At 42.3% G+C, this 25,504-nt stretch overlaps 1 protein-coding gene across 1 annotated transcript; it reads right to left on the bottom strand.

The window, feature by feature from the left end:
• Positions 1–21: 21 nt before the first annotated feature.
• LOC124039770 (progressive ankylosis protein homolog) lies at positions 22–25,359 on the bottom strand. The gene is made up of 12 exons (XM_046356129.1): positions 24,829–25,359; positions 16,284–16,500; positions 15,904–16,022; positions 15,376–15,459; positions 13,537–13,707; positions 13,102–13,236; positions 12,208–12,300; positions 11,988–12,080; positions 5,711–5,840; positions 5,116–5,239; positions 1,299–1,398; positions 22–891 (listed from the first exon to the last, which is right to left on the bottom strand). The coding sequence occupies exons 1-12, from the start codon at positions 24,922–24,924 to the stop codon at positions 766–768; spliced, it is 1,488 nt and encodes a 495-aa protein (XP_046212085.1). The 5' UTR covers positions 24,925–25,359; the 3' UTR covers positions 22–765.
• Between the last annotated feature and the right edge of the window lie 145 nt (positions 25,360–25,504).

The raw sequence follows: 25,504 nt of genomic DNA, 5'->3' as shown, positions 1-25,504 counted from the left end.
CAATGTTTCAATAGTCAGATGGGCTCTTTAAATAACAATTTATTTGCCAAATAATATAATGCCTTTACAATATGTACATCGAACAGTCAGAATGTGCTATTAAGAAAATAGCTATACTTGTCAAAATAAAATGAAACATTCCCAGACTGCATAAAGTGGACGAGCATAATGATGCAAACACAGTCACACACACCCACTAAGATACTGAGGGATTCCCGACCCCTTTCTGCAAGTTAATATACACTTTGCAAATTCCCGTCGCCTATATAAAACAGAACTCTAGTTCTTGAACACCATTCAATGTAAAATACACTTGCCCAACTCAACAGGTCCTTTTAAAAATGTTCCAGCATTAAAATCAAATAAAGCTGTGCTTCTTTTACTTGTTTATCCAAGTAAAATAATGTTTCAATTTCTCCACAACACATTTCCCTTAGCTGAGGACCGGTTTTCCTACATCAGTTATTTCCCATGCTCAATTAGCAGTAACACGATGAAAGTGATTAATACTTATCCTATTTCTGCAGTTCATGAATACATTAATTGTCCAGAGGATTGGAAGGTATTTACATGGATTTCAGTGCATGGCTTGTCTGTACAGTGCGTGTTCCTCATGGCTGATCATCCACTCAAGGAGCCTATTAAGCGATCTGTGTTCTTCTCTCAGGTCCGGTATTGGGGCCTACCCATGGTCCTCTTCCGCTGGAATTCCCTTTTTTCTAATGGAGCTCAGCTCCAATTTCTCCTGTCTCTCTCCATGTGCCTCTACTCCTGAAGCTCCTCCTCCTGGAGCTCCTCAATGGCATCCATCTGAGTTCTGGAACACACCTCGCTCATAGGAGCCGAGTCCTCTCCCTCCACCACCAGCTCGCTGGCCATCTCATTGTTTTTCTGTGGGAAAGGAGAGAATGAAAGAAAAGGAATATAAGAAAGAGCTGAAAGGAATGAAGAGTAATTTATAGTTATTTTGTACTTCACTGTATGACTACACAGCAGGGCTCATCAACTAGACTCGGGCACGGGACTATTTGAGGGGATGGTCAAGGGGCTGGAACATGACGTCAAATTGACCGCAAGAAGCACAAACATATGACTACAATCATGCTTGCATTTGTATAGGGTCACATCTCTCGTGTGGGAATCATTTAGGAAATCTGTTCCAAAGTAAAATAACTTGGAGCTTACTTGCTGGTGTTTTTACAGTCGTATGGGGGCCAAATGAAATCACCCGTGGGCCGCCAGTTGGGGAACCCTGCTATACCGTTTCTTACTCTTCCTTTATGTAGGGGTTCTCTCACCTGTTTTCGATAGACATAGCAGGCCGCAATGGCCACCATGGTAGACTCCCCTATGAAACCAGCCAACAGAGACCCAACCCCCAGTGTGGCCCCGTGGACACTGAAACACAAACCCCAACTTTCATTAACACTGGAAAAACTGACCAGTAGAGCTCAGAATACAGGATATACCATAGGCCTATGTGGTACAGGCTTACCCTATTGGAATACATTTTGAGGGGTCGTATAGACTAAAATAGGCCCATTTCACACTTCCTCCACTAAAGCAAAATGGGCATTTAGTTGTAGGCCTACAGTGTGTGGCAAGTGGAAAATGTGTGAATTAGTTCTGGAAGAATGCAAGTCATCCTAGATGTCTTGCTGTGAAATAGCCTGGCATTTAGCAAACACGGATGTTTTTTTTCTGGGGTAAAGAAAGTATAGCAGTAGGTCTGATATACTGGCATCGGCTTGTCAGTCCGGATGAGAGGCGTTGCTAGCGTTGCTATGGTCAGTCTTTTATAGTGATTTATGCTCATACCGTTTGCCCACAGTGCAATGACCATCTTGAAGTCACACCGCTTTGTCGCATATGGTTCAGACAGAAATGTCAGTGACACATTCACTTGTATTTACAGATAAGGCAGGGTAAAAGGGCAGCTAGGATTGTCGATGGGTCCAATTCTTGTGCAGCAAAAACACTCGCTTTGAGCATAGCACATAGATGCATGTTTTATTAACTCTGTACCAGTCCAAAAGTTGACACATCTACTCATTCAAGGGTTTTTCTTTATTTTTATTTCTACATTGTGGAATAGTGAAGACAAACTATGAAAGAACACGTGGAATCATGTAGTAAGTGTTAAACAAATAACAAAATATATTTGAGATTCTTCAAAATAGCCACCCTTTGCCTTGACAGCTTTGGCATTCTCTCAACCAGCTTCATGAGGTAGTCACCTGAAATGCCTTTCAATTAACAGGTGTGCCTTAAGTTAATTTGTGGAATTTCTTAATGTGTTTGAGCCAAAACAGTTGTGACAAGTTAGGGGTGGTATACTGAAGATAACCCTGGGGTAGCCTAGTGGTTAGAGCGTTGGACTAGTAAGCGGAAGTTGAAATCCCTGAGCTGACAAGGTACAAATCTGTCGTTCTGCCCCTGAACAGGCAGTTAACCCACTGGTCCTAGGCCGTCATAGAAAATAAGAATGTTTTTAACTAACTTGCCTTGTTAAATAGGTTAAAAAAAAAATATATATTTTAAACAGTGAAGAGGTGACTCCGGGATGCTGGCCTTCCAAGCAGAGTTGCAAAGTCATCTCAGACTGGCTAATAAAAATAAGACTAAGATGGGCAAAACACACACTGGACAGAGGAACTCTGCCTAGAAGGCCAGCATCCCAGAGTCACCTCTTCACTGTTGACGTTGAGAATGGTGTTTTGCGGGTCCTATTTAATGAAGCTGCCAATCACATTTTGTTCATTTGATTTGTGGAATTTCTTTCCTTCTTAATACATCTGAGCCAATCGGTTGTGCTGTGATACAGTAGGGGTGGTATACAGAAGACAACCCTATTTGGTAAAAGACCAAGTCCATATTATGGCAAGAACAGCTCAAAAAAGCAAAGATTAACGACAGTCTATTACTGTAAGACATGAAGGTCAGTCAATCTGGAAAATTAAGAACTTTGAAAGTTTCTTCAAGTGCACGAGCAAAAACCATCAAGCGCTATGATGAAACTGTCTCTCATGAGGACCGACACAGGAAAGGAAGACCCAGAGTTACCTTTGCTGCAGAGGATAAGTTCATTGGAGTCAACTGCACCTGAGATTGCAGCCCAAATAAATGCTTCACAGAGTTCATGTAACAGACATCAACATCAACTGTTCAGAGGAGAGTGAATCAGGCCTTGATGGTTGAATTGCTGCAAAGAAACCATTACTGAAGGACACCAATAAGAAGAATGGACATTAGACAGGTGGAAATCTGTCATGTGGTTTGTTGAGTCCAAATGAGATTTTGTTTTTAATATTTATTTAACTAGGCAAGTCAGACAAAAACAAATTCTTATTGAAAATGACAGCCTACCAAGGTTTCAACCGCTGTGTCTTTGTGAGATGCAGAGTAGGTGAACGGATGATCTCTGCATGTGTGGTTCCCACCATGAAGCATGGAGGTGTGATTGTGTGGGGGTGCTTTGCTGGTGGCACATTTAACCAGCATGGCTACGAAAGCATTCTGCAGCAATACGCCAACCCATCTGGTTTGCGCTTAGTGGGACTATCATTTGTTTTTCAACAGGAAAATGGCCCCCCCAAACACCTCCAGTCTGTGTGAGAGCTATTTGAACAAGGAGAGTGATGGAGTGCTGCATCAGATGACCTGGCCTCCACTATCACCTAACCTCAACACAATTGAGATGGTTTGGGATGAGTTGGACCACAGAGTGAAGGAAAAGCAGCCAACAAGTGCTCAGCATGTGGGAATTCATTCAAGACTGTTGGAAAAGCATTCCTGATGAAGCTGGTTGAGAGAATGCCAAGAGTGTGCAAAGCTGTCATCAAGGCAACGGGTTGCTACTTTGAAGAATCTAACATTTTTTGGTTACTACATAATTTCATAGTTTGTCTTCACTATTATTCTACAATGTAGAAAATAGTAAAAATAAAGAAACCCTGAAATGGGTAGGTGTCCAAACTTTTCACTGGTACTGTATATTATGCTACCTTATGTTTAATTGAAAACCATGCTCAAAGAACCAGTCTAAAGATTTAATGAGGCTATTGGCTAAATACAAAACCGCAGAGAACTCATACCCTCACACTGAATTTGCAAAGTCTGCATTTGATAGTAGGTGATGTGGTGAACGGTGACAATTTACATATTTCTAATTTAAAATCTTATCTGAATAAATTTCTATTCATGTTTGCTTATGAAACAGAGAGCAGCTCCTCAACTCTGTGTCAAATTGGAGTCCAATCAAAATGTCACACTAAGCAATAAACATAGTTTGCTGAATTCAAATAAACCACCTTTAGGTATCCCGTTTTAGAATAGAACATAATTCATATTGTAATGTGTCAAATCAAAGTGTTTTTGGTCGATACAACGATTTGAGGATGTTGTCGTAGGTTCAGCGAAATGCTTGTTTCTAGCTCTGCAACAGTGCAGTAAAACACAAAAATAAACATTACACACAATCCATAAAAATTTAAATTAAGAAATATCAGAACAATCAATGTCAGAGACCAGAATATAAATTGTATGTATACACTGGGTAAAACGGTATGTAAACATTATTAAACTGACCAGTGTTCAATGACTATGTACATAGGGCAGCAGTCTCTAAGGTGCAGGACACTGGGCGGAGGCCGGCTAGTGGTGACTGTTTGTTTAACAGTCTGAGCCTGGAGATAGAAGCCGATTTCGTCACTCTCAGCATATCACACAATGTTATGCAAATGAGTTGCTGTAGTTGATGGGGCTGGGGCATGCTGGGTCTGTCAGTTCTAGAGGCGCTTCTGTGCGTCAGGTCGGTGTGCGCTATGTTGATCCAAATAAACGACAACTTGATTATTTCATGGGAAAATATCGTCATGGGCTGTTTATACTAGTTAACGAACTGCGTGTGAGTTTGTGGCCATACAGGCTTGTTACAATATCAAATCTCACAGGCCACATCATAGCTTACATTATTATGAGACTGGTGAATCAGTAACTCATACATGTTAGCTGAAGGAAACAGACCGTGTGTACTAAATGGAACTCTATTCCCTTTACAGTGTACCCAGTCAAAAGTAGTGAATAGGGTGCCATTTCAGTGAGGTGTCCACCTACCCCATATAAGGCAGCACGACCAGGCTTGTGATGAGGACGATGATGCGGAGCACAGAGCTGGGGGCCAGCACAAAGGTCTTCTTCAGGGTCATGAGCCAGCCAGTCAGGTGGGCCCGGACTGTCACTACACACACAGGGGACAGAGTCAGTGGAAACGTCAAATCAGACTGCTGTCTCAGCAGACCATGGTAGCATCCCAAATGGCCCCCTATTCCCTTTGTAGTGCCCTACTGGCACCCTATGACCTTTATAGTGCACTACTTTTGACCAGAGCCAATGGAGTTTTGGTCCAAAGTAGTGCACTATATAGGGAATAAGGGTGCCATTTGGACCACAGACCATGACTCCGGGCTCAGCGGTACAGCATTGTGTTAACACATAGAAAACCCTCGTACTCAAGATAGGAACATGTCAGGACACTACATACTAGGAGGCACATTTGGGTGACTAATCCTAAATAGTCAGACATTTCCAGCAGACATTTCCTGTCACACTTCCTGTTATATATGGCAAGTATGTGTGGGTCATGAGGGAATCAAACTCATAACTCTAGTGCTGCAACCAACAGATATTACGCACTTTGTGCACTCCTTACCTGGCAGAGGGAAGAAGGAGAAAATCCTTAGTGGAACCACACAGAGCTCAGCAAAGGCAAGGTCCACACCAATCACATTCACTAGAATCTTCTCAGAGATGTGAGGGGTCCAGAACACCACAAAGCAGAGCTGGCCGCACAAAAACACACAAGAGGTGTTATACACCACATGTAGCCGGGCAAACAAAAACAAAGTTATTTAACTCAGTTACATAACCTTGCCAAAACATTCCTCGTTGGAATTTACTAGATCATTAAGTTTAGGTTCACCGTAGTCCCTTTTGAAGTTAACACAAGCCAGGCTTGTAACCCAAATATAATTAATTCTAATTGCAGTAACAATGTACAATACCATACATAACACAATATTGCAACTCAATCACTGAGGTAAAAGACAACTTATAAACTACACAGAACAAAAATAAACGCATGTCCCATGTTTCATGAGCTGAATTATTTTATTTATCCAGAAATGTTCCATACGCACAAAAACCTTATTTCTCAAATATGCTGTGCACAAATTTGATTACATCCCTGTTAGTGAGCATTTCTCCTTTGCCAAGATAATGCATCCACCTGACAGGAGTGGCATATCAAGAAGCTGATTAAACAGCATGATCATTACACAGGTGCACCTTGTGCTGTGCACAATAAAAGGCCACTAAAAAGTGCTGTTGTGTCACACAACAATGCCACAGATGTCTCAAGTTGAGGAAGCACGCAATTGGCATGCTGACTGCAGGAATGTCCACCAGAGCTGTTGCCATATAATTTAATGTTCATTTCTCTACCATAAGCCGCCTCCGTCGTTTTAGAGAATTCGGCAGTACATCTAACCGTGCCTCACAACCGCAGACCACGTGTAACCATGCCAGCCCAGGGCCTTCACATCCGGCTTCTTCATCTGCAGGACCATCTGAGGCCAGCCACCCGGACAGCTGATGAAACTGACTTTCTGATCCACGCCCCTACTTTTTTTTTTTTATCCGTGACCAACAGATGTGAAATCCATAGATTAGGGCCTAATAAATGTATTTCAATTGATTGATGTCCTTATGTAAAATATTTGAAATTGTTGCATGTTGCGTTTATATTTTTGTTCAGTGTATATGATGTGTTCCTCTGGTTCTGGTTAGAAATATTTGAATTGTCAAAGAAAATGTAGCAGTGCAGTCGTGCCGATGACTCTCGGATGTTTTGCTGAATGTCTATGTTTAGTCAGTCACAATACGGTATACAAATAGACAGGTCATGCTGAGTCATCAATGAATCGTGGTTTTCCTCCGTTTTTTCACTAGACTTCCTCACAGTCTAAATCTCTAAAAGCCATCTAAAGTCAATTTGATGTTTATAAAGAAAATCGTTTAAAACCCATTTGCTCTGTTTACAGTCTAAACTGGCAGTGAAACGTTTCCTTTGTGGTGTTTATTGTACACTTGTCTGTCTTCTCTCTGCACTGTTCACTTTCCCACAGAGTCAGACGCAATCAGAGCAAGTCTTGGCATGTGGGCTGTCAGAGGCTGAGCCTGTGTTTCCATCAAGCCCGTAGGCCATGGCTATCTGGCCCAATGTGCAGTATGCTATATACATGTAACTGCCAAAGTAAAAGAAACACCAACATACAGTGCCTTCAAAGTATTCTTACCCCTAGACTTATTCCATTTTGTTGTGTTACAGCCTGAATTCAAAATGGATTAAATAGATAATTTTTTTCTCACCCATCTACACACAATACCCCAGAATGACAAAGTGAAAGCTGACAAGGTAAAAAATATGTTGTTCTGCCCCTGAACAAGGCAATTAACCCACTGTTCCTAGTCCTTCATTGAAAATAAGAATTTGTTCTTAACTGACTTGCCTAGTTAAATAAAAGGTCAAATGAAAAAATATTTTTTTTTTTGTAATTTAAATAAGTATTCACACCCCTGAGTCAATACTTTGTAGAAACACATTTGACAGCAATTACTTTCTGGGTAAGTCTCTAAGAGCTTTCCACACATGGATTGTGCAACATTTCACAATTATTACTTTTAAAATTATTCAAGCTCTGTCAAATTGGTTGTTGATCATGCTAGACAACTATTTGCAGGTCTTGCCACAGATTTAAGTAGATTTAAGTTTTTTAATAATAATAATAATAATAATAATAATTCAGCCACTCAGGCAGATTCACTGTCTTCTTGGTAAGCAACTCCAGTGTATAATTTGGCCTTGTTTTTTATGTCATTGTCCTGCTGAAAGGTGAATTAATCTCCCAGTGTCTGGTGGAAAGCAGACTGAACCAGATTTTCCACTAGGACTTTGCCTTTCTTTTTGGTCCTGAAAAAGTCCCCAGTCCTTAACATGATGCAGCCACCACTATGCTTGAAAATATAGAGTGCTACTCAGTAATGTGTTGTATTGGATTTGCCCCAAACACTTTATATTCAGGACAAAAAGTTAATTGCTTACCCACATTTTTTGCAGTATTACTTTAGTGCCTTGTTATTCGGTACAGGCTTCCTTCTTTTCACTCTGTCAATTAGGTTAGTATTGTGGAGTAACTACAATGTTGTTGAGCCATCCTCAGTTATCTCCTATCACAACCATTAAACTCTGTTTTAATGTCACCATTGGCCTCATGGTGAAATCCCTGAGTGGTTTCCTTCCTCTCCAGCAATTTAGTTAGGAAGGACACCTGTATCTTGGTAGTGAATGGCTGTATTGACACACCATCCAATGTGTAATTAATAACTTCATCATGCTCAAAAGGGATATTCCATTTTTTGTTTTAACCCATATACCAATAAACTCAGCAAAAAAAGAAACGTCCTCTCACTGTCATAACTTAACGTGTAAATATTTGTATGAACATAAGATTCAACAACAGATATAAACTGAACAAGTTCCAGAGACATGTGACTAACAGAAATGGAATAATGTGTCCCTGAACACATTAGGGGGGGTCAAAATCAAAAATTAACATTCAGTATCTGGTGTGGCCACCAGCTGCATTAAGTACTGCAGTGCATCTTCTCCTCATGGACTGCACCAGATTTGCCAGTTCTTGCTGTGAGATGTTACCTCACTCTTCCACCAATGCACCTGCATGTTCCCGGTCATTTCTGGGGGGAATGGCCCTAGCCCTCACACTCCGACCCAACAGGTCCCAGACGTGCTCAATGGGATTGAGATCCGGGCTCTTCGCTGGCCATGGCAGAACACTGACATTCCTTTCTTGCAGGAAATCATACACAGAACGAGCAGTATGGCTGCTGGCATACCTATAACGCACAGTGTTGAGATTGCCTGCAATGACAACAAACTCAGTCCGATGATGCTGCGACACACCGCCCCAGACCATGACGGACCCTCCACCTCCAAATCGATCCCGCTCCAGAGTACAGGCCTCGGTGTAACGCTCATTCCTTCAACAATAAACGCAAATCCGACCATCACCCCTGGTGAGACAAAACCGCGACTCGTCAGTGAAGAGCACTTTTTGCCAGACCTGTCTGGTCCAGCGACGGTGGGTTTGTGCCCATAGGCAACATTGTTGCCGGTGATGTCTGGTGAGGACCTGCCTTACAACAGGCCTACAAGCCCTCAGTCCAGCCTCTCTCAGCCTATTGCGGACAGTCTGAGCACTGATGGAGGGATTGTGCGTTCCTGGTGTAACTCAGGCAGTTGTTGTTGCCATCCTGTACCTATCCTGCAGGTGTGATGTTTGGCTGTACCGATCCTGTGCAGGTGTTGTTACACATGGTCTGCCACTGCGAGGACGATCAGCTGTCCGTCCTGTCTCCCTGTTGCGCGTCTCACAGTACGGCCATTGCAATTTGTTGCCCTGGCCACATCTGCAGTCCTCATGCCTCCTTGCAGCATGCCTAAGGCACGTGCAGATGAGCAGGGGCCCTGGGCATCTTTCTTTTTTTGGTGTTTAACAGAGTCCGTAAAAATGCCTATTTGGTGTCCTAAGTTTTCAGAACTGTGACCTTAATTATCTACTGTCTGTAAGCTGTTAGTGTCTTAACGATTATGGTTCATTAAACAAGCATGGGTAAGTGTTTAAACCCTTTACAATCTACATCTGTGAAGTTATTTGGATTTTAACGAATTATCTTTGAAAGACAGGGTCTTGAAAAAAGGAACTTTTCTTTTTTGCTGAGTTTAGGTGCCCTTCTTTGCGAGGCATTGGAAAACTTCCCAGGTGGTGAAATCTGTGTTTGAAATTCACTGCTCAACTGAGGGACCTTGCAGATAATTGTATGTCTTGTGTACTGAGATGAGGTCGTCATTCAAAAATCATGTTAGGCACTATTATTGCACACAGAGTGAGTCCATGCAACTTATTATGTAACTTGTGTTTTTTTACTCCTGAACTTATTTAGGCTGCAAAGGCGTTGAATACTTCAAATAGATTTTCCAAATAATTAAATAGCCCTTACTTTAGTGAACTTGCGAGACATTGCAAGCCAAGAAATTGTGAGATACAGCTTTTGATTAGCGATACATGGTTCTGACTGTATGCCTGGTATTTGACCTGCCTGGATGTGCCCCTCCCCCCAGCTTGCTCTTTCTTTACTGTGAAAGATGCGAGAGTGTTCTCAGAAGTAGCCTACGGCAACTAGTCTACTCAGTCTCCTCCGTTGCAAAACTACTGAATCTTAGGAGTCGAGGAGTTTATTCTTAGCATAATCGAAGCTCGACACCGGGAATCGACAGGCAAGGAGTCGAGAAATTGATTCTTTTGGAGTCGACTCTCAGCCACTCTGTAGCATGGATTTCGTACTCCTCCACAACTGTGTAGCACCCACTTGGTTGATGCTGCTGCTACAGCGCAAAACATCCCACTAAACAGCAGTCCAAACCAGACCAGTAGTCATCCTCACTGCGAGCACTCTTCCATTTCCATAATGCAGTCAGGTCTCATTGATCAAAAAGAGGCCGGTGCTGCGATGGATCTTTAAATGCACACATAAACATTAATCAAGTCAACCTGCAATCAGTCCTGCAACTATGTGGGTTAAAACAACCAGATATATCAAATAAACAAGTCAATGACTTATCAAAAGCAAAAAAAGCTGATCTCTAAATTCTGTACATATTTTAGATGTCTCTGTTTAGGCTGCCTTACGGCACCATGGCAACCACAGATCCCTGGTTGCCAGGCTTCCAGGCTTGAGCCCACACCCACTTGTTTATAACAGTGGAATTCCACATCTGGTTGGCATGCTACCGCCACTCCTCTCTGTGGCTCCAAGGCCTTCGCTTTTCCACCAACTTCCTGTTTTTCACATCCCAAGTCATTAGGGACACATTATTTCCTCCCCATCAAATCAGTCTCAGGGCTTTTTTCTGTTCCCATTTCTACCCTGTATTTACCACATATCCCGATACCGAAACCGTGAAAAAAACCAGACGATTTATGACAAGGCGGAACTATACCTTTCTCAACAGTGCGTTTACAAGGCCAACTTGTTGTGCTCTGTTCTATTATCAATAGAGCTGGATGGAAAATAGAAGTCAGCTTCCATTACTTTGCTCTGAAATTCACATGCATATGGAAACTGATATGTTATGTGAAACACATGTGTTTATGGAAATGCCACAATTGTATTATGCCCTTTAAACCAGGAGAAGAAGTGTTCGGGGAAACGACAGTACACCAACCTGGTGTGCCTCTCCCTCTGACACACTCACACACTGCAACCTGACTCATGAAGTCAGATATAGAACAAAAAAAACACTGCTATATAAATACTGTACATTCTGTCCAAACATACAGGTATTGAAACCACTTATTCCGCATAGCTGGTTCTATACCTGCTCGTTTGGTGGCTTAGTGCTTGAAGCCCCAGGGCTTATCCAGAGCATAAGTATATATTTATCTATGGCACAGTGTTTATCCATCCAGTGTCATCTTCGCCTTACTTCTTCCTTTTCACACGAGGAGTAGTTCAAAAAAAAAAAAAAAAATAGGCTATAGTTCAGAAAATTATTAAGTAGGATACCCGTCTGACTACATCATTATGTAAGAAGCATTGACATGAACAAACGCCAAGAATGCCCACATAGAACACTGAAAGGATGTTCCGCTCTGCTTGCGTGAGTCTCAAAACTGTTTTTCTCTGATCTGTGGCACGCTTTGTGCCATAACTGACAAACAGAACTGGCTCTGAATTCTACACTCTGGATTCTCATTTTCTCTCTCTATAGAGTTAGTATACTTCCCAATAGTATTTGATTGTGTGACAGTATTGGAATAAAAACAAAAAGAGCCATACATCCTTCTTACCGTGAGCGATAGCACCAAACAACAGGCTGTAAACTTTTTGATATGAGTCTTTGTGACCGGTGTGCCGGATATGAGCTTATTGCTGGGATTGGTCTATTGAAGAAGAGAACATTATCATTAGTGGGAAATAAAATGCATGCCACCTGGACTCAGTACCCAAAGATATATAATATGTTATGATCTGCAACAAGAGGCTATTGTTAGACTGGCCTTGGTTTACCTTGTCGAAAGCGGGATAGACAGCTCTCAGTTCAGTCAGCCAGCCATAGGGCATGTGACCCACAGGGTAGGTGGCAGTGAGCACAGCCACTGCCTGGCCAAGCAAAAAGAGTCATTAGGATTCACATGACATTTCATTTCTGTTTTGGACAGCTTACAGCAATGTCGCCAAGATGTTAAAACATGACTGACTAGCCAAAACCTGTCAGCAAAGACGATTAGCTTAGTTTGTAATCGCATTAGGATTTTCCCATGTTCATACCAGGGCAAGTGCCTCGGGCCTGTCAGCATTGTGTGTAACCAATAAAAACAGGCAGTGACAGTCTTTGCACAGACACAGTAGAGATGTTTAGGAATGTTTTCAGTCACTGTCAGTGTGAGGTCACCCTCTGAGTTTCAGGTTGAATCACGTAAACACCACTGGCAGCCAATGTGCTTTTGATTATTTCCAGTTCATTCTGGTAAACAGCTTATTGTTTTGCCTCTGGTTAGGTCTCTGAATGCACGAAAGGTCCAGACAGATTGTTCAAATTAATTTGGGCATTTCAGCTATGATATCATGAGAAGGGAATCAACTTAGCGAGTGGATAAATGCAAAGCCTGTACTACAGGCCAAACTGATGCTAAGAGTTCGGCTGTATGAAGTCACTTTAGCATGGTAATGAACACTAGCAGTCAAAAGGCCCCCACCCCCACCCCCACCCACACAATTGACATGAGAAATTCCTCCTCCCATGAGCCAGCAGCCTGTCTCCTCAGACAACAAAACATTAGATTAGAATCCAGACCACTTCTGGTAAAGGACATTGTGTTTGGCAGCTGCCGAATAACAGTGAGTGGGACTGAGCTAAATGGGGTATTATTGGGGAGTGGACAGAGTAGTCTACAAACTCACCTCAGTAGCTTCGCTGCTCCCCTTGAGGTCCCGGGACACAAAGAGGTTGACAATGGGCCTGCTGATCCGCTGGGTAGCCAGGATGAGGGCCAGAGGCCACCAGAAACTCAACATCTTCCTGATGGTGGCATCTCCCTGCAAAGTGAACAGGAACGAGAGGGGGAAACAAGGGTATGTTCAATCTGGGTGCTTTGTAGTTGTAGAGCTAGCTCCTCATGTGAGGGCAGTAGTATTGATTACAAGATAAAACAGGGGCCATTGACCTAATTGTCCTGGTTCCTTTTGGGACATAAGCTACAGGTAGTCTGCAACTGCAAAAAAGACAGTTTTAGAAGACCAAGATTAATTGATGCCCCTGAAAAGACACACTACATGTTGAACTCCATCTGTCATTTAAGAAAAGGTCCCAGTAGGGCGACTAAGGAAACGGCGTACCCCCACGTCAAGTCCACTGGAGTCGGGGATCTTGTCGTGGATGTTGTAGTAGTAACCTAGGCCCACGATGGTGAAGCGCACCAGGGCTCCCATGTACAGGGAGAGGATGGGGATGAGCAGGGGCTCCACACACGGCAAGTTACTGTGCAGCAGGATGGACACAAACACAATCTGCCACGGAGAGGGAGACCACAGTCAGATCTCTACACTCCCAACACACGTAAGTAATTTTCCCAACAATTATTTACAGACAGATTATTTCACTTATAATTCACTGTATCACAATTCCAGTGGGTCAGAAGTTTACATACACTAAGTTGAATGTGCCTTTAAACAAATGCAAAATTCCAGAAAATTATGGCATGGCATTCTGATAGGCTAATTGACATAATTCGAGTCAACTGGAGGTGTACCTGTGGATGTATTTCAAGGCCTACCTTCAAACTCAGTGCCTCTTTGCTTGACATCATGGGACAATCTAAAGAAATCAGCCAAGACCCCAGAAAAAAAATGTGGACCTCCACAAGTCTGGTTCATCCTTGGGACCAAATGCCTGAAGGTACCACTTTCATCTGTACAAATAATAGTACGCAAGTATAAACACCATAGGACTACGCAGCCGTCATACCTCTCAGGAAGGAGATGTGTTCCGTCTCCTAGAAATGAACGTACTTTGATGCGTAAAGTTCCAATTCAATCCAGAACAACAGCAGAGGACCAGACCACTCCCCTTGTGAAGATGCTGGAGGAAACAGGTACAAAAGTATCTATATCCACAGTAAAACGAGTCCTATATTGACATAACCTGAAAGGCCGCTCAGCCAGGAAGAAGCCATTGCTCCAAAACCGCCATAAAAAAAGTCAGACTACGATTTGCAACTGCACACTTTGCTGCAGGAGGGTCTGGTGCACTTCACAAAATAGATGGCCTCATGAGGAGAAATAATTATGTGGCTATATTGAAGCAACATCAGCCAGGAAGTTAAAGCTTGGTTGCAAATGGGTCTACCAAATGGACAATGACCCCAAGCATACTTCCAAAGTTGTGGCAAAATGGCTTAAGGACAACAAAGTCAAGGTATTGGAGTGGCCATCACAAAGCCCTGACCTCAATCCTATATCAAATTTGTGGGCATAACTGAAAAATAGTGCGCGAGCAAGGAGGTCTACAAACCTGACTCAGTTACACCAGCTCTGTCAGGAGGATTGGGCCAAAATTTATTGTGGGAAGCTTGTGGAAGGCTACCCGAAACATTTGACCCAAGTTAAACAATTTAAAGGCAATGCCACCATACACTAATTGAGTGTATGTCAACTTCTGACCCACTGGGAATGTGATGAAAAAAATAAAAGCTGAAAAATCATTCCCTACTATTATTCTGACATTTCACATTCTTAAAATAAACTGGTGATCCTAACTGACCTAAAACAGGGAATTTTTACTAGGATTAAATGTCAAGAATTGTGAAAAACTTAATTTAAATGTATTTGGCTAAGGTGTATGTAACCGTCCGACTTCAACTGTAGCTTACCTACTTTTCGTTCTCTTCTTATTTCATATTTTATTCCTCAAGTATTTTTGTTCTACCTTATGTTATTTGTAGTACTACATTGATATTGATTACAGCATTGTTGGGTTTAGAGCTTGCAAGAAAGGCATTTCACGTGACATTAAAACTTAGAGACACTCCCTTACGACCACATCCCTGTCACAACCTATCAGAGCAGGGCATACTTCCAAGACCACTTTTAAGGTCAATTGCATTAGTCTTGGCAACAAGGACCAATCTTCACTGTAATGGAGATGAGTGAAAAACAAGGAAGCAAACTGCGGAGTACCTGAGCGATAACATCAGAGATGGAGGCAGAGCCTACGATGACGCTGTATTTGTGCTTAAGGAGAATTCCAGCATGGATCCAAGCCTACAAAACAATAAACAAAGAGACAATTGATGCTTCTCCACCCAAGAATTTCAGAACACCAAGTACCCATTGTTCTTATCTGGCTTGTTTAAAAACAGCAAGCCAAAGGCCCACATTGAAATCTGATTTCGACCAAGCAAAAAGATATGCAGTCGTTGAAATACAGGGACAGGCGTCTGTCCATTTTAAGACCCAGCATGATGAGCAGAGGATTACAAATCATTTTTCTAGGTCAGGTGTTTTTAAGCTTCCCTCTGCCATGATTATGGCTCCCTGACTGGCCATACTTTGGGTCATGGAAGAGCTGGCCTGCATCCCAAATGGCACCCTATTCCCTACATAGTGCACTATGTTTGACAAAAGCCCTAATGGGCCCTATAGGGAGTAGCGTGCCATTTGGGACGCAGCCTTGAAATCAAGCCGTATACTCTACTCAGCGCTCACCATGGCGTCCAGCAGAGGGAAAGCGGCCAGGTAGAGGAAAGCCCTCCTGGTCTTGTTGCCCACGGAGTCGTCCACATGGTGGAGCTTATTGATGATGTAGTAGCCTAAGTCTGTATGGGCTGGAGACGGGGAAGACAGTCAGGATACTATGAGAACTGAGGAGATGACACAACTAAAACGATTAGAAAAGTTGAACATGATATAAGAAAAACAGTAGTAGGTTTGCCTCTTAATTATCCCCAAAAAATAAGAGCTCACCCAAAAGCAGTTTACAACCGACACATATCATTGGATTGTAAAATAATAACTTGGAATTAATAAGAAATATGGGTAGTTAGTTGCTATTAAAATTTGGGACAAAACCACCCATAAAGCCTCACCTATGAGAACATGAAGGATGAATGCTATTGTGCCTGCTACCGCCATGCAAAGCACAGCCTTGGCCCTGTCCCTCTTGCTGTTGACAAACACCAGGCCCACGTTCTTGAAGTCACTCATAGGCCCAGTGAAGAACTTCATTAGCGAATAAGCCAGCCCGTAGCTGGCTAGCATCTCAACTGCATCCTCTTTAAAACCTGCTAAACCCCGGTTAAGAGCCTGCCAAGGACCAGAAGGGCAAGGGAATGGATTGGAAAGAGTGAGAATTTATTAGCCCCACTAGGCTCATCATCATACCATCATCATTCATACCAGTGCCGTGCTAGGCTGGTCCCAAATCTGTTTGTGCTATCATGTCGAATCCTTGTCACTAATTGTCATGCCAAACGTATTAGCTGACATGATAACATAAAGAAATCTGGGACCAGGCTAGTACTGCGATTTACTAGTAAGCAAATGGCAGGTTTGGCAGTGAAAAGATAGCAGTGACATACTTTGTAAAAGTCATTCCCATGGTAAAAAAAAATATTTAAAAAATTAAAAAGGGACCCATGAGCACTGAAGCTCATTGGGAACATATCAAATTGGGTGTCAAATGAAAGCTAAGAGTTTAGATGCATTTTCAATCATTTTCCATCTTAAAATAAAAATTAGGCCTAAGAATTGGCTTTGATTTCTGGTTAAACGGATGGAAAAGGGAATTTAAAAAACCATGTAACAAAAGGTATTAGAAATACATGACAACTTAATAATGTTGAAGTAAAGACCCCTGCCAACTAATATCAACACTTATTTGGTTTTGGAGAAAGGATTTGCCTTCTATAAGTTTAAGAAACATTGCCTTGTAATTCCGTTAACAAAAATTGACATATCAGGATTTTGGCAATTAAGAACCGTATCTACTTCTCCAGAGTCAAATGAACTTGTGGATACCATTTTTATGTCTCTGTGCTCAGTATGAAGGAAATTTGAGGTAGTTTCGCCAGCCAATGCTAACTAACAAATCTGTAACAGAACTACTGAATCAAATCAAATCAAATCAAATCAAATTTATTTATATAGCCCTTCGTACATCAGCTGATATCTCAAAGTGCTGTACAGAAACCCAGCCTAAAACCCCAAACAGCAAACAATGCAGGTGTAAAAGCACGGTGGCTAGGAAAAACTCCCTAGAAAGGCCAAAACCTAGGAAGAAACCTAGAGAGGAACCGGGCTATGTGGGGTGGCCAGTCCTCTTCTGGCTGTGCCGGGTAGAGATTATAACAGAAAATGACCAAGATGTTCAAATGTTCATAAATGACCAGCATGGTCAAATAATAATAAGGCAGAACAGTTGAAACTGGAGCAGCAGCACAGTCAGGTGGACTGGGGACAGCAAGGAGCCATCATGTCAGGTAGTCCTGGGGCACGGTCCTAGGGCTCAGGTCCTCCGAGAGAGAAAGAAAGAGAGAATTAGAGAGAGCATATGTGGGGTGGCCAGTCCTCTTCTGGCTGTGCCGGGTGGAGATTATAACAGAACGTGGCCAAGATGTTCAAATGTTCATAAATGACCAGCATGGTTGAATAATAGCAAGGCAGAACAGTTGAAACTGGAGCAGGAGCATGGCCAGGTGGACTGGGGACAGCAAGGAGTCCTCATGTCAGGTAGTCCTGGGACATGGTCCTAGGGCCCAGGCCAGTTGAAACTGGAGCAGCAGCATGGCCAGGTGGACTGGGGACAGCAAGGAGTCATCATGTCAGGTAGTCCTGGGGCATGGTTCTAGGGCTCAGGTCCTCCGAGAGAGAGAAAGAAGGAGAGAAGGAGAGAATTAGAGAACGCACACTTAGATTTACACAGGACACCGAATAGGACAGGAGAAGTACTCCAGATAAACAAACTGACCCTAGCCCCCCGACACATAAACTACTGCAGCATAAATACTGGAGGCTGAGACAGGAGGGGTCAGGAGACACTGTGGCCCCATCCGAGGACACCCCCGGACAGGGCCAAACAGGAAGGATATAACCCCACCCACTTTGCCAAAGCACAGCCCCCACACCACTAGAGGGAAATCTACAACCACCAACTTACCATCCTGAGACAAGGCCGAGTATAGCCCACAAAGATCTCCGACACGGTACAACCCAAAGGGGGGAAACCCAGACAGGCCGACCACAACAGTGAATCAACCCACCCAGGTGACGCACCCCCCAGGGACGGCACGAGAGAGCCCCAGCAAGCCAGTGACTCAGCCCCGTAACAGGGTTAGAGGCAGAGAATCCCAGTGGAAAAGGGGAACCGGCCAGGCAGAGACAGCAAGGGCGGTTCGTTGCTCCAGAGCCTTTCCGTTCACCTTCCCACTCCTGGGCCAGACTACACTCAATCATATGACCCACTGAAGAGATGAGTCTTCAGTAAAGACTTAAAGGTTGAGACCGAGTTTGCGTCTCTGACATGGGTAGGCAGACCGTTCCATAAAAATGGAGCCCTATAGGAGAAAGCCCTGCCTCCAGCTGTTTGCTTAGAAATTCTAGGGACAATTAGGAGGCCTGCGTCTTGTGACCGTAGCGTACGTATAGGTATGTACGGCAGGACCAAATCAGAGAGGTAGGTAGGAGCAAGCCCATGTAATGCTTTGTAGGTTAGCAGTAAAACCTTGAAATCAGCCCTTGCTTTGACAGGAAGCCAGTGTAGAGAGGCTAGCACTGGAGTAATATGATCAAATTTTTTGGTTCTAGTCAGGATTCTAGCAGCCGTATTTAGCACTAACTGAAGTTTATTTAGTGCTTTATCCGGGTAGCCGGAAAATAGAGCATTGCAGTAGTCTAACCTAGAAGTGACAAAAGCATGGATTAATTTTTCTGCATCATTTTTGGACAGAAAGTTTCTGATTTTTGCAATGTTACGTAGATGGAAAAAAGCTGTCCTCGAAATGGTCTTGATATGTTCTTCAAAGAGAGATCAGGGTCCAGAGTAACGCCGAGGTCCTTCACAGTTTTATTTGAGACGACTGTACAACCATTAAGATTAATTGTCAGATTCAACAGAAGATCTCTTTGTTTCTTGGGACCTAGAACAAGCATCTCTGTTTTGTCCGAGTTTAATAGTAGAAAGTTTGCAGCCATCCACTTCCTTATGTCTGAAACACATGCTTCTAGCGAGGGCAATTTTGGTGCTTCACCGTGTTTCATTGAAATGTACAGCTGTGTGTCATCCGCATAGCAGTGAAAGTTTACATTATGTTTTCGAATAACATCCCCAAGAGGTAAAATATATAGTGAAAACAATAGTGGTCCTAAAACAGAACCTTGAGGAACACCGAAATGTACAGTTGATTTGTCAGAGGACAAACCATTCACAGCGACAAACTGATATCTTTCCGACAGATAAGACCTAAACCAGGCCAGAACATGTCCGTGTAGACCAATTTGGGTTTCCAATCTCTCCAAAAGAATGTGGTGATCGATGGTATCAAAAGCAGCACTAAGGTCTAGGAGCACGAGGACAGATGCAGAGCCTCGGTCCGATGCCATCAAAATGTCATTTACCACCTTCACAAGTGCCGTCTCAGTGCTATGATGGGGTCTAAAACCAGACTGAAGCATTTCGTATACATTGTTTGTCTTCAGGAAGGCAGTGAGTTGCTGCGCAACAGCCTTCTCTAAAATCTTTGAGAGGAATGGAAGATTTGATATAGGCCGATAGTTTTTATATTTTCTGGGTCAAGGTTTGGCTTTTTCAAGAGAGGCTTTATTACTGCCACTTTTAGTGAGTTTGGTACACATCCAGTGGATAGAGAGCCGTTTATTATGTTCAACATAGGAGGGCCAAGCACAGGAAGCAGCTCTTTCAGTAGTTTAGTTGGAATAGGGTCCAGTATACAGCTTGAAGGTTTAGAGGCCATGATTATTTTCATCATTGTGTCAAGAGATATAGTACTAAAACACTTGAGCGTCTCTCTTGATCCTAGGTCCTGGCAGAGTTGTGCAGACTCAGGACAACTGAGGTTTGGAGGAATACGCAGGTTTAAAGAGGAGTCCGTAATTTGCTTTCTAATAATCATAATCTTTTCCTCAAAGAAGTTCATGAATTTATCACTGCTAAAGTGCAAGTCATCCTCTCTTGGGGAATGCTGCTTTTTAGTTAGCTTTGCCACAGTATCAAAAAGGAATTTCGGATTGTTCTTATTTTCCTCAATTAAGTTAGAAAAATAGGACGATCGAGCAGCAGTAAGGGCTCTTCGGTACTGCACGGTACCATCCTTCCAAGCTAGTCGGAAGACTTCCAGTTTGGTGTGGCGCCATTTCCGTTCCAATTTTCTGGAAGCTTGCTTCAGAGCTCGGGTATTTTCTGTGTACCATGGAGCTAGTTTCTTATGAGACATTTTTTTAGTTTTTAGGGGTGCAACTGCATCTAGGGTATTGCGCAAGGTTAAATTGAGATCCTCAGTTAGGTGGTTAACGGATTTTTGTCCTCTGGCGTCCTTGGGTAGGCAGAGGGAGTCTGGGAGGGCATCAAGGAATCTTTGTGTTGTCTGTGAATTTATAGCACGACTTTTGATGTTCCTTGGTTGGGGTCTGAGCAGATTATTTGTTGCAATTGCAAACGTAATAAAATGGTGGTCTGATAGTCCAGGATTATGAGGAAAAACATTAAGATCCACAACATTTATTCCATGGGACAAAACTAGGTCCAGCGTATGACTGTGAGAGTGAGTGGGTCCAGAGACATGTTGGACAAAACCCACTGAGTCGATGATGGCTCCAAAAGCCTTTTGGAGTGGGTCTGTGGACTTTTCCATGTGAATATTAAAGTCACCAAAGATTAGAATATTATCTGCAACGGAATTACTGCAACTGAATTGGCTACAATGGGTTACCTACTACTGTCCTCCCTTCCACTGGCATACTGTTATGTTAAGCTTCTAACTGTTTTTTGTTGTTTCATTTGATTTCAATAACTTTTTGACTGCACCCCTTTTGATTTGAATGAATCTATTCTTGCTGGTCGGTAGAAGTGGTCGGGCATTACACAAACACCTTAGATGGTGTAAAAGAAGGGTCTTGAGCTAGGGCTGGGCAATATGGCGAAAATATCATATGGTGCAGTTGTGAGACAGATGTCTTATGATTGGTTCAGAGTTAGTCTGGTCTGGACCAACCAAACTTGGTCTTGTTAGCGGTCGGAGCTCATTTGAATAATAGCCAGAGTGTAGAATAATACTCATATATGCAAAGGACGCAATTGCATATTTCTACCTTTTGTGTACCTAAACAGGATACATCACCATGAAATAGAAAGAAATGCATTATTATGGATATGAATGTCAATGTAGTATAGATCAGGGTCCCATGATGTAATTCTACTTCGCTTACTGTACTTCAATCACCAAAACAGGTTTTTTTTTAACTCAAGGTGTCATGTCATAGCTGACACACCCTTCTTTCTACACATAATTAAATATTAATTCGTAGCAGATATTTAACAGAGCTTTTGGAAAACCTGGTCGCATATAAACTGAGGGATTTTTTTAACCATAATTCTGTTACCAAGCTTTGCATCTGCACAGTTCTTCCAGTAAAATGTGTTTTTGTGAACATTTGTGTAAATTGTTCAATGTAGTCCTTGTGCATTGAGTTGTATGATTTGTTAAACTTTGAAATCAATGGTTTTTATTTGGCATACATTTTAAAGTTAAAAATCTGAGTCTCAGCCACGGAATTGCCATTCAAGTCCCAGTGCAGTCAAAAACTTGAAATGTTACATTTACATTTAAGTCATTTAGCAGACGCTCTTATCCAGAGCGACTGGATAAAAATGTTACCGTGTTTTGATGAGATGGAGTTTTGGCCTTCCATGGTGACATCACCATGCAGTAAATTAGTTAATAGGCCAATGAGAAAGAGAGTTCCAAACTTCGCTGCCAATTACCGCTCATTTTCAGTTTTCCCCTTTCCACTCACACCACTCCCAGGCAGTCCTCGCAAAATTCTTGCTTGAAAACAATCACAGTAAAGTACTTAATTGTTACTCAGAAATTATTTAATATCGAAATAAAATGACTGCATTGGACCTTTAACATAATAGATGTTTGGAAATATAATCTGCTAGGGCAGCCAGGATGCAAAAACACTGTTCTCCGTTACACGCTGTCGTGATCCTGAACCACTGAACCTCATTCAACTAAATAACACTTCCATTCAGTTTTGCCTCCAGAGAGCATCCACAGCTGCCTCTTTCCATAGAAGGGAGCCGGGTGCTATTTATATCTGCTCACGTGGCCATTACATAAGCATAATCTCCTAACCTCTTCCGAGACACACTGTGCCGCTTGGACTCCCACTGTCCACAAGGAAAGAATACCAGCTAGGATGCTAGGCCTGTCATCTGTCATATGACTGAGCCTGAATGGGAGCTGTGGGTCACTGGTGTGGGGCTATGGCAGGGGAAGGACAATCATAACATCTCCACTGAACTGTGCTTTAGTTCTGCATGCATTATGGCATTTTCACAAGCCACAAAGATGCACAAGTATCAGTACATCTACTAATGATTAAATCAGTGACAGCATTTATTAAACCAAAATCTACTCTTATTTCCCAGTTATATCTAGTGGACCTCACTTTGATCAATGCCCTAGATCCCTATAACAATTCAAGGGCTTTTTAGTTTACATTCACTGCTCTAGATATCACTGATGCATATATAGACCAATCCCTCCTAACCACCAATGAAGGCTAGGCTACATCGGATAAACCAGTGGTGGTTGGTGACGTTTAAGATGAGGGAGGATTTCTTTTTATTTTTTATTATTTCATGAGCATGGCCTTATTTTTAAAAAAAACTATCTAACCAGGTAGGAAAGTTGAGAACAAGTTCTCAAATTTCTATTACAGCATATTGGATGACTGTCATTCATAAGGGTGTAATCATTAGTCCAAAAGTTACAAACAAGTTTCTATTGGACAAATTCAGGTGTTTATCCCCTTTTTGTTTGCTTCCATTTAAGATTTTTTTTTCAACAGAATCGGCAGAATGAATACACCCCTGATCACACTTAACCACAGTTCACTTTCATAGCAGTCACATACAAACAGATTTTTATTTATTTATTTATATTGTAATTCCTTCTCGCAACTATCTACGAGCACTCCGCTCACCTTTTTTTTAGCTTGTGGACTTCAATGCACAACACATCATCTATCTGTGACCAGGTGAAAAAAAATGTTCCAAGCCAAACCTTCATTTCATGACCGCTAACTGCTACACACAGCCTACATCATTGTCACATTATAGTCAATCACCATAGCTACTATAACTAACATGTTAGTAAACCTGCTACAATCATGCAGTACAGTGTAGTCAGCAGCAAGCAGTTTAGCAAATACACCACAGGCCTTAGTGGCAATACATTTATAAAACCAAAAGCTTACCTTGACTTGGAAGAGTTCCCGTGTTGGATAGCCATATCCAGCTAGCTAATATAGCCGCCCTCTCTGTTTGAGCTGGGTGTTTGAGTAGGCTAAGCTAGCTAGCCGCATTTAATGCTAGCTAAGACAGTGAAAGTGAAAAAATGTATACTACGAAATATGGCTAGCTTTCTCTCTCGCTTCTCCTTAATTTTGGAAGAAATCAATTTGTTCAAAACTGTTCAACTATTTTATTTCTCTGAATCAACTACTCACCACATTTTATGCCCTGCAGTGCTAGCTAGCTGCAACTTGTGCTTTCAGTACTAGATTCATTCTCTGATCCTTTGATTGGGTGGGCAACATGTCAGTTCATGCTGCAAGAGCTCTGATAGGTTGGAGGACGTCCTCCGGAAGTTGTCATTACTGTGTGAGTCTATGGAAGGGGTGAGAACCATGAGCCTCCTAGGTTTTGTATTGAAGTCAATGTACCCAGAGGAAGACAGAAGCTAGCTGTCCTCCAGCTACACCATGGTGCTACACTAGAGTGCTGCTTAGGATACTGTAAGACCTTAATTGCATACAGTGTGTTTTAATCTATTATTTGGTGACGTGAATATATTTAGCATAGTTTTATCTAAAAAGGTTTTTTTTAATGAAATTCACTGAGGATGATGATCCTCCCCTTCCTCTGATGAGCCTCCACTGATATAAACACAGAAGAGCAGCCATTGTCTAAATATGGGTTACATCAGCTACTAGCTAGATAATTTGTTTGTAGCAGAATATGTTTACTGTTTACCAACATCAAAATATCTAGTCGCACTCATTTACACAAACATACATTTATGCACGCGTCTGTTTTGTAATCTCTAACCTTAGAATGGTCAAATGATGTAACTGTGGGCCACTACTACTAGTAGTGGAGGTGGTCTGGTGGATAGATAAAAACATTCTGTACCATGTTGAAAGCTTAGCTCAAGTCAACATAGTAGTCAAATCAAGCAAGGTTTAGTTAGCGCGACAGTGTTTTGACCGTGCCAGATAGCTAGTTAGCGGCTTGACGTTCATCGCCTTGCCTCACCCCCAATGTTGGCTACCGACACATATCCTACGCAAACTAGGTTGTATCATGTCAATTTGATGTCGCAAACCTACCTGTTCGCCGAGGTCGATGGCTACATTGGTAATAGCCAAAGGCACCAGAAAGCGGATGAGAGGCCAATAAGGAATGAGAGATGGAAATTCCACCATAGTGTAGCCGGGGTGACAGAACGAGGGGCATCTGCCTCTGTCTTGACTATTTAAAAAATGTGTTGGTAGAATGGATTGTAGGCACTTCACTTCTCGTGAAATAAATGTCAATTCAATTGATGATAATGTACGTTACAAGTCAGAAAGCTCCCCGCTTCGCAGTTTCCAAGAAATATGCTTCGGTGTGCAGAGGAGAAGGTCATCAGCAATTGTAGATGGGCGCTTCTCCATTGCTCGACATCGGTGAAGGAGAAAATGACAGCTAGCTGCATGAAAATTAGACAGAAAATCCAGCGATAAGGTCTCGACTTGAATCATAACAATAATCGGGAATTCCAGAGACAGCTCTTGTAGTATAATATTCTGAGTGTTCGACAGCCTGCCATCCCGCCTTGACTGGCGTCAAACCACGTGTGTGCCGTGAGCAACAATAGTGAAATCGACGGTTCGCTTCAAAGTAAAGGTCCCCCATTGAAACTGATGCAAACGGATAAAAATAGTGGAACATGTCCCAATTGGACTAGATAATGCTAAACAAGGTTGGAATGTTGTTATATAAATTCAACAAAAGACAATAATG

Source organism: Oncorhynchus gorbuscha, linkage group LG07 (genome assembly GCF_021184085.1).
Source record: "Oncorhynchus gorbuscha isolate QuinsamMale2020 ecotype Even-year linkage group LG07, OgorEven_v1.0, whole genome shotgun sequence".
NCBI lineage: Eukaryota > Metazoa > Chordata > Actinopteri > Salmoniformes > Salmonidae > Oncorhynchus > Oncorhynchus gorbuscha.
Note: the sequence above shows the minus strand (reverse complement) of the source record. Positions and strands in the feature narration are given on the sequence as shown.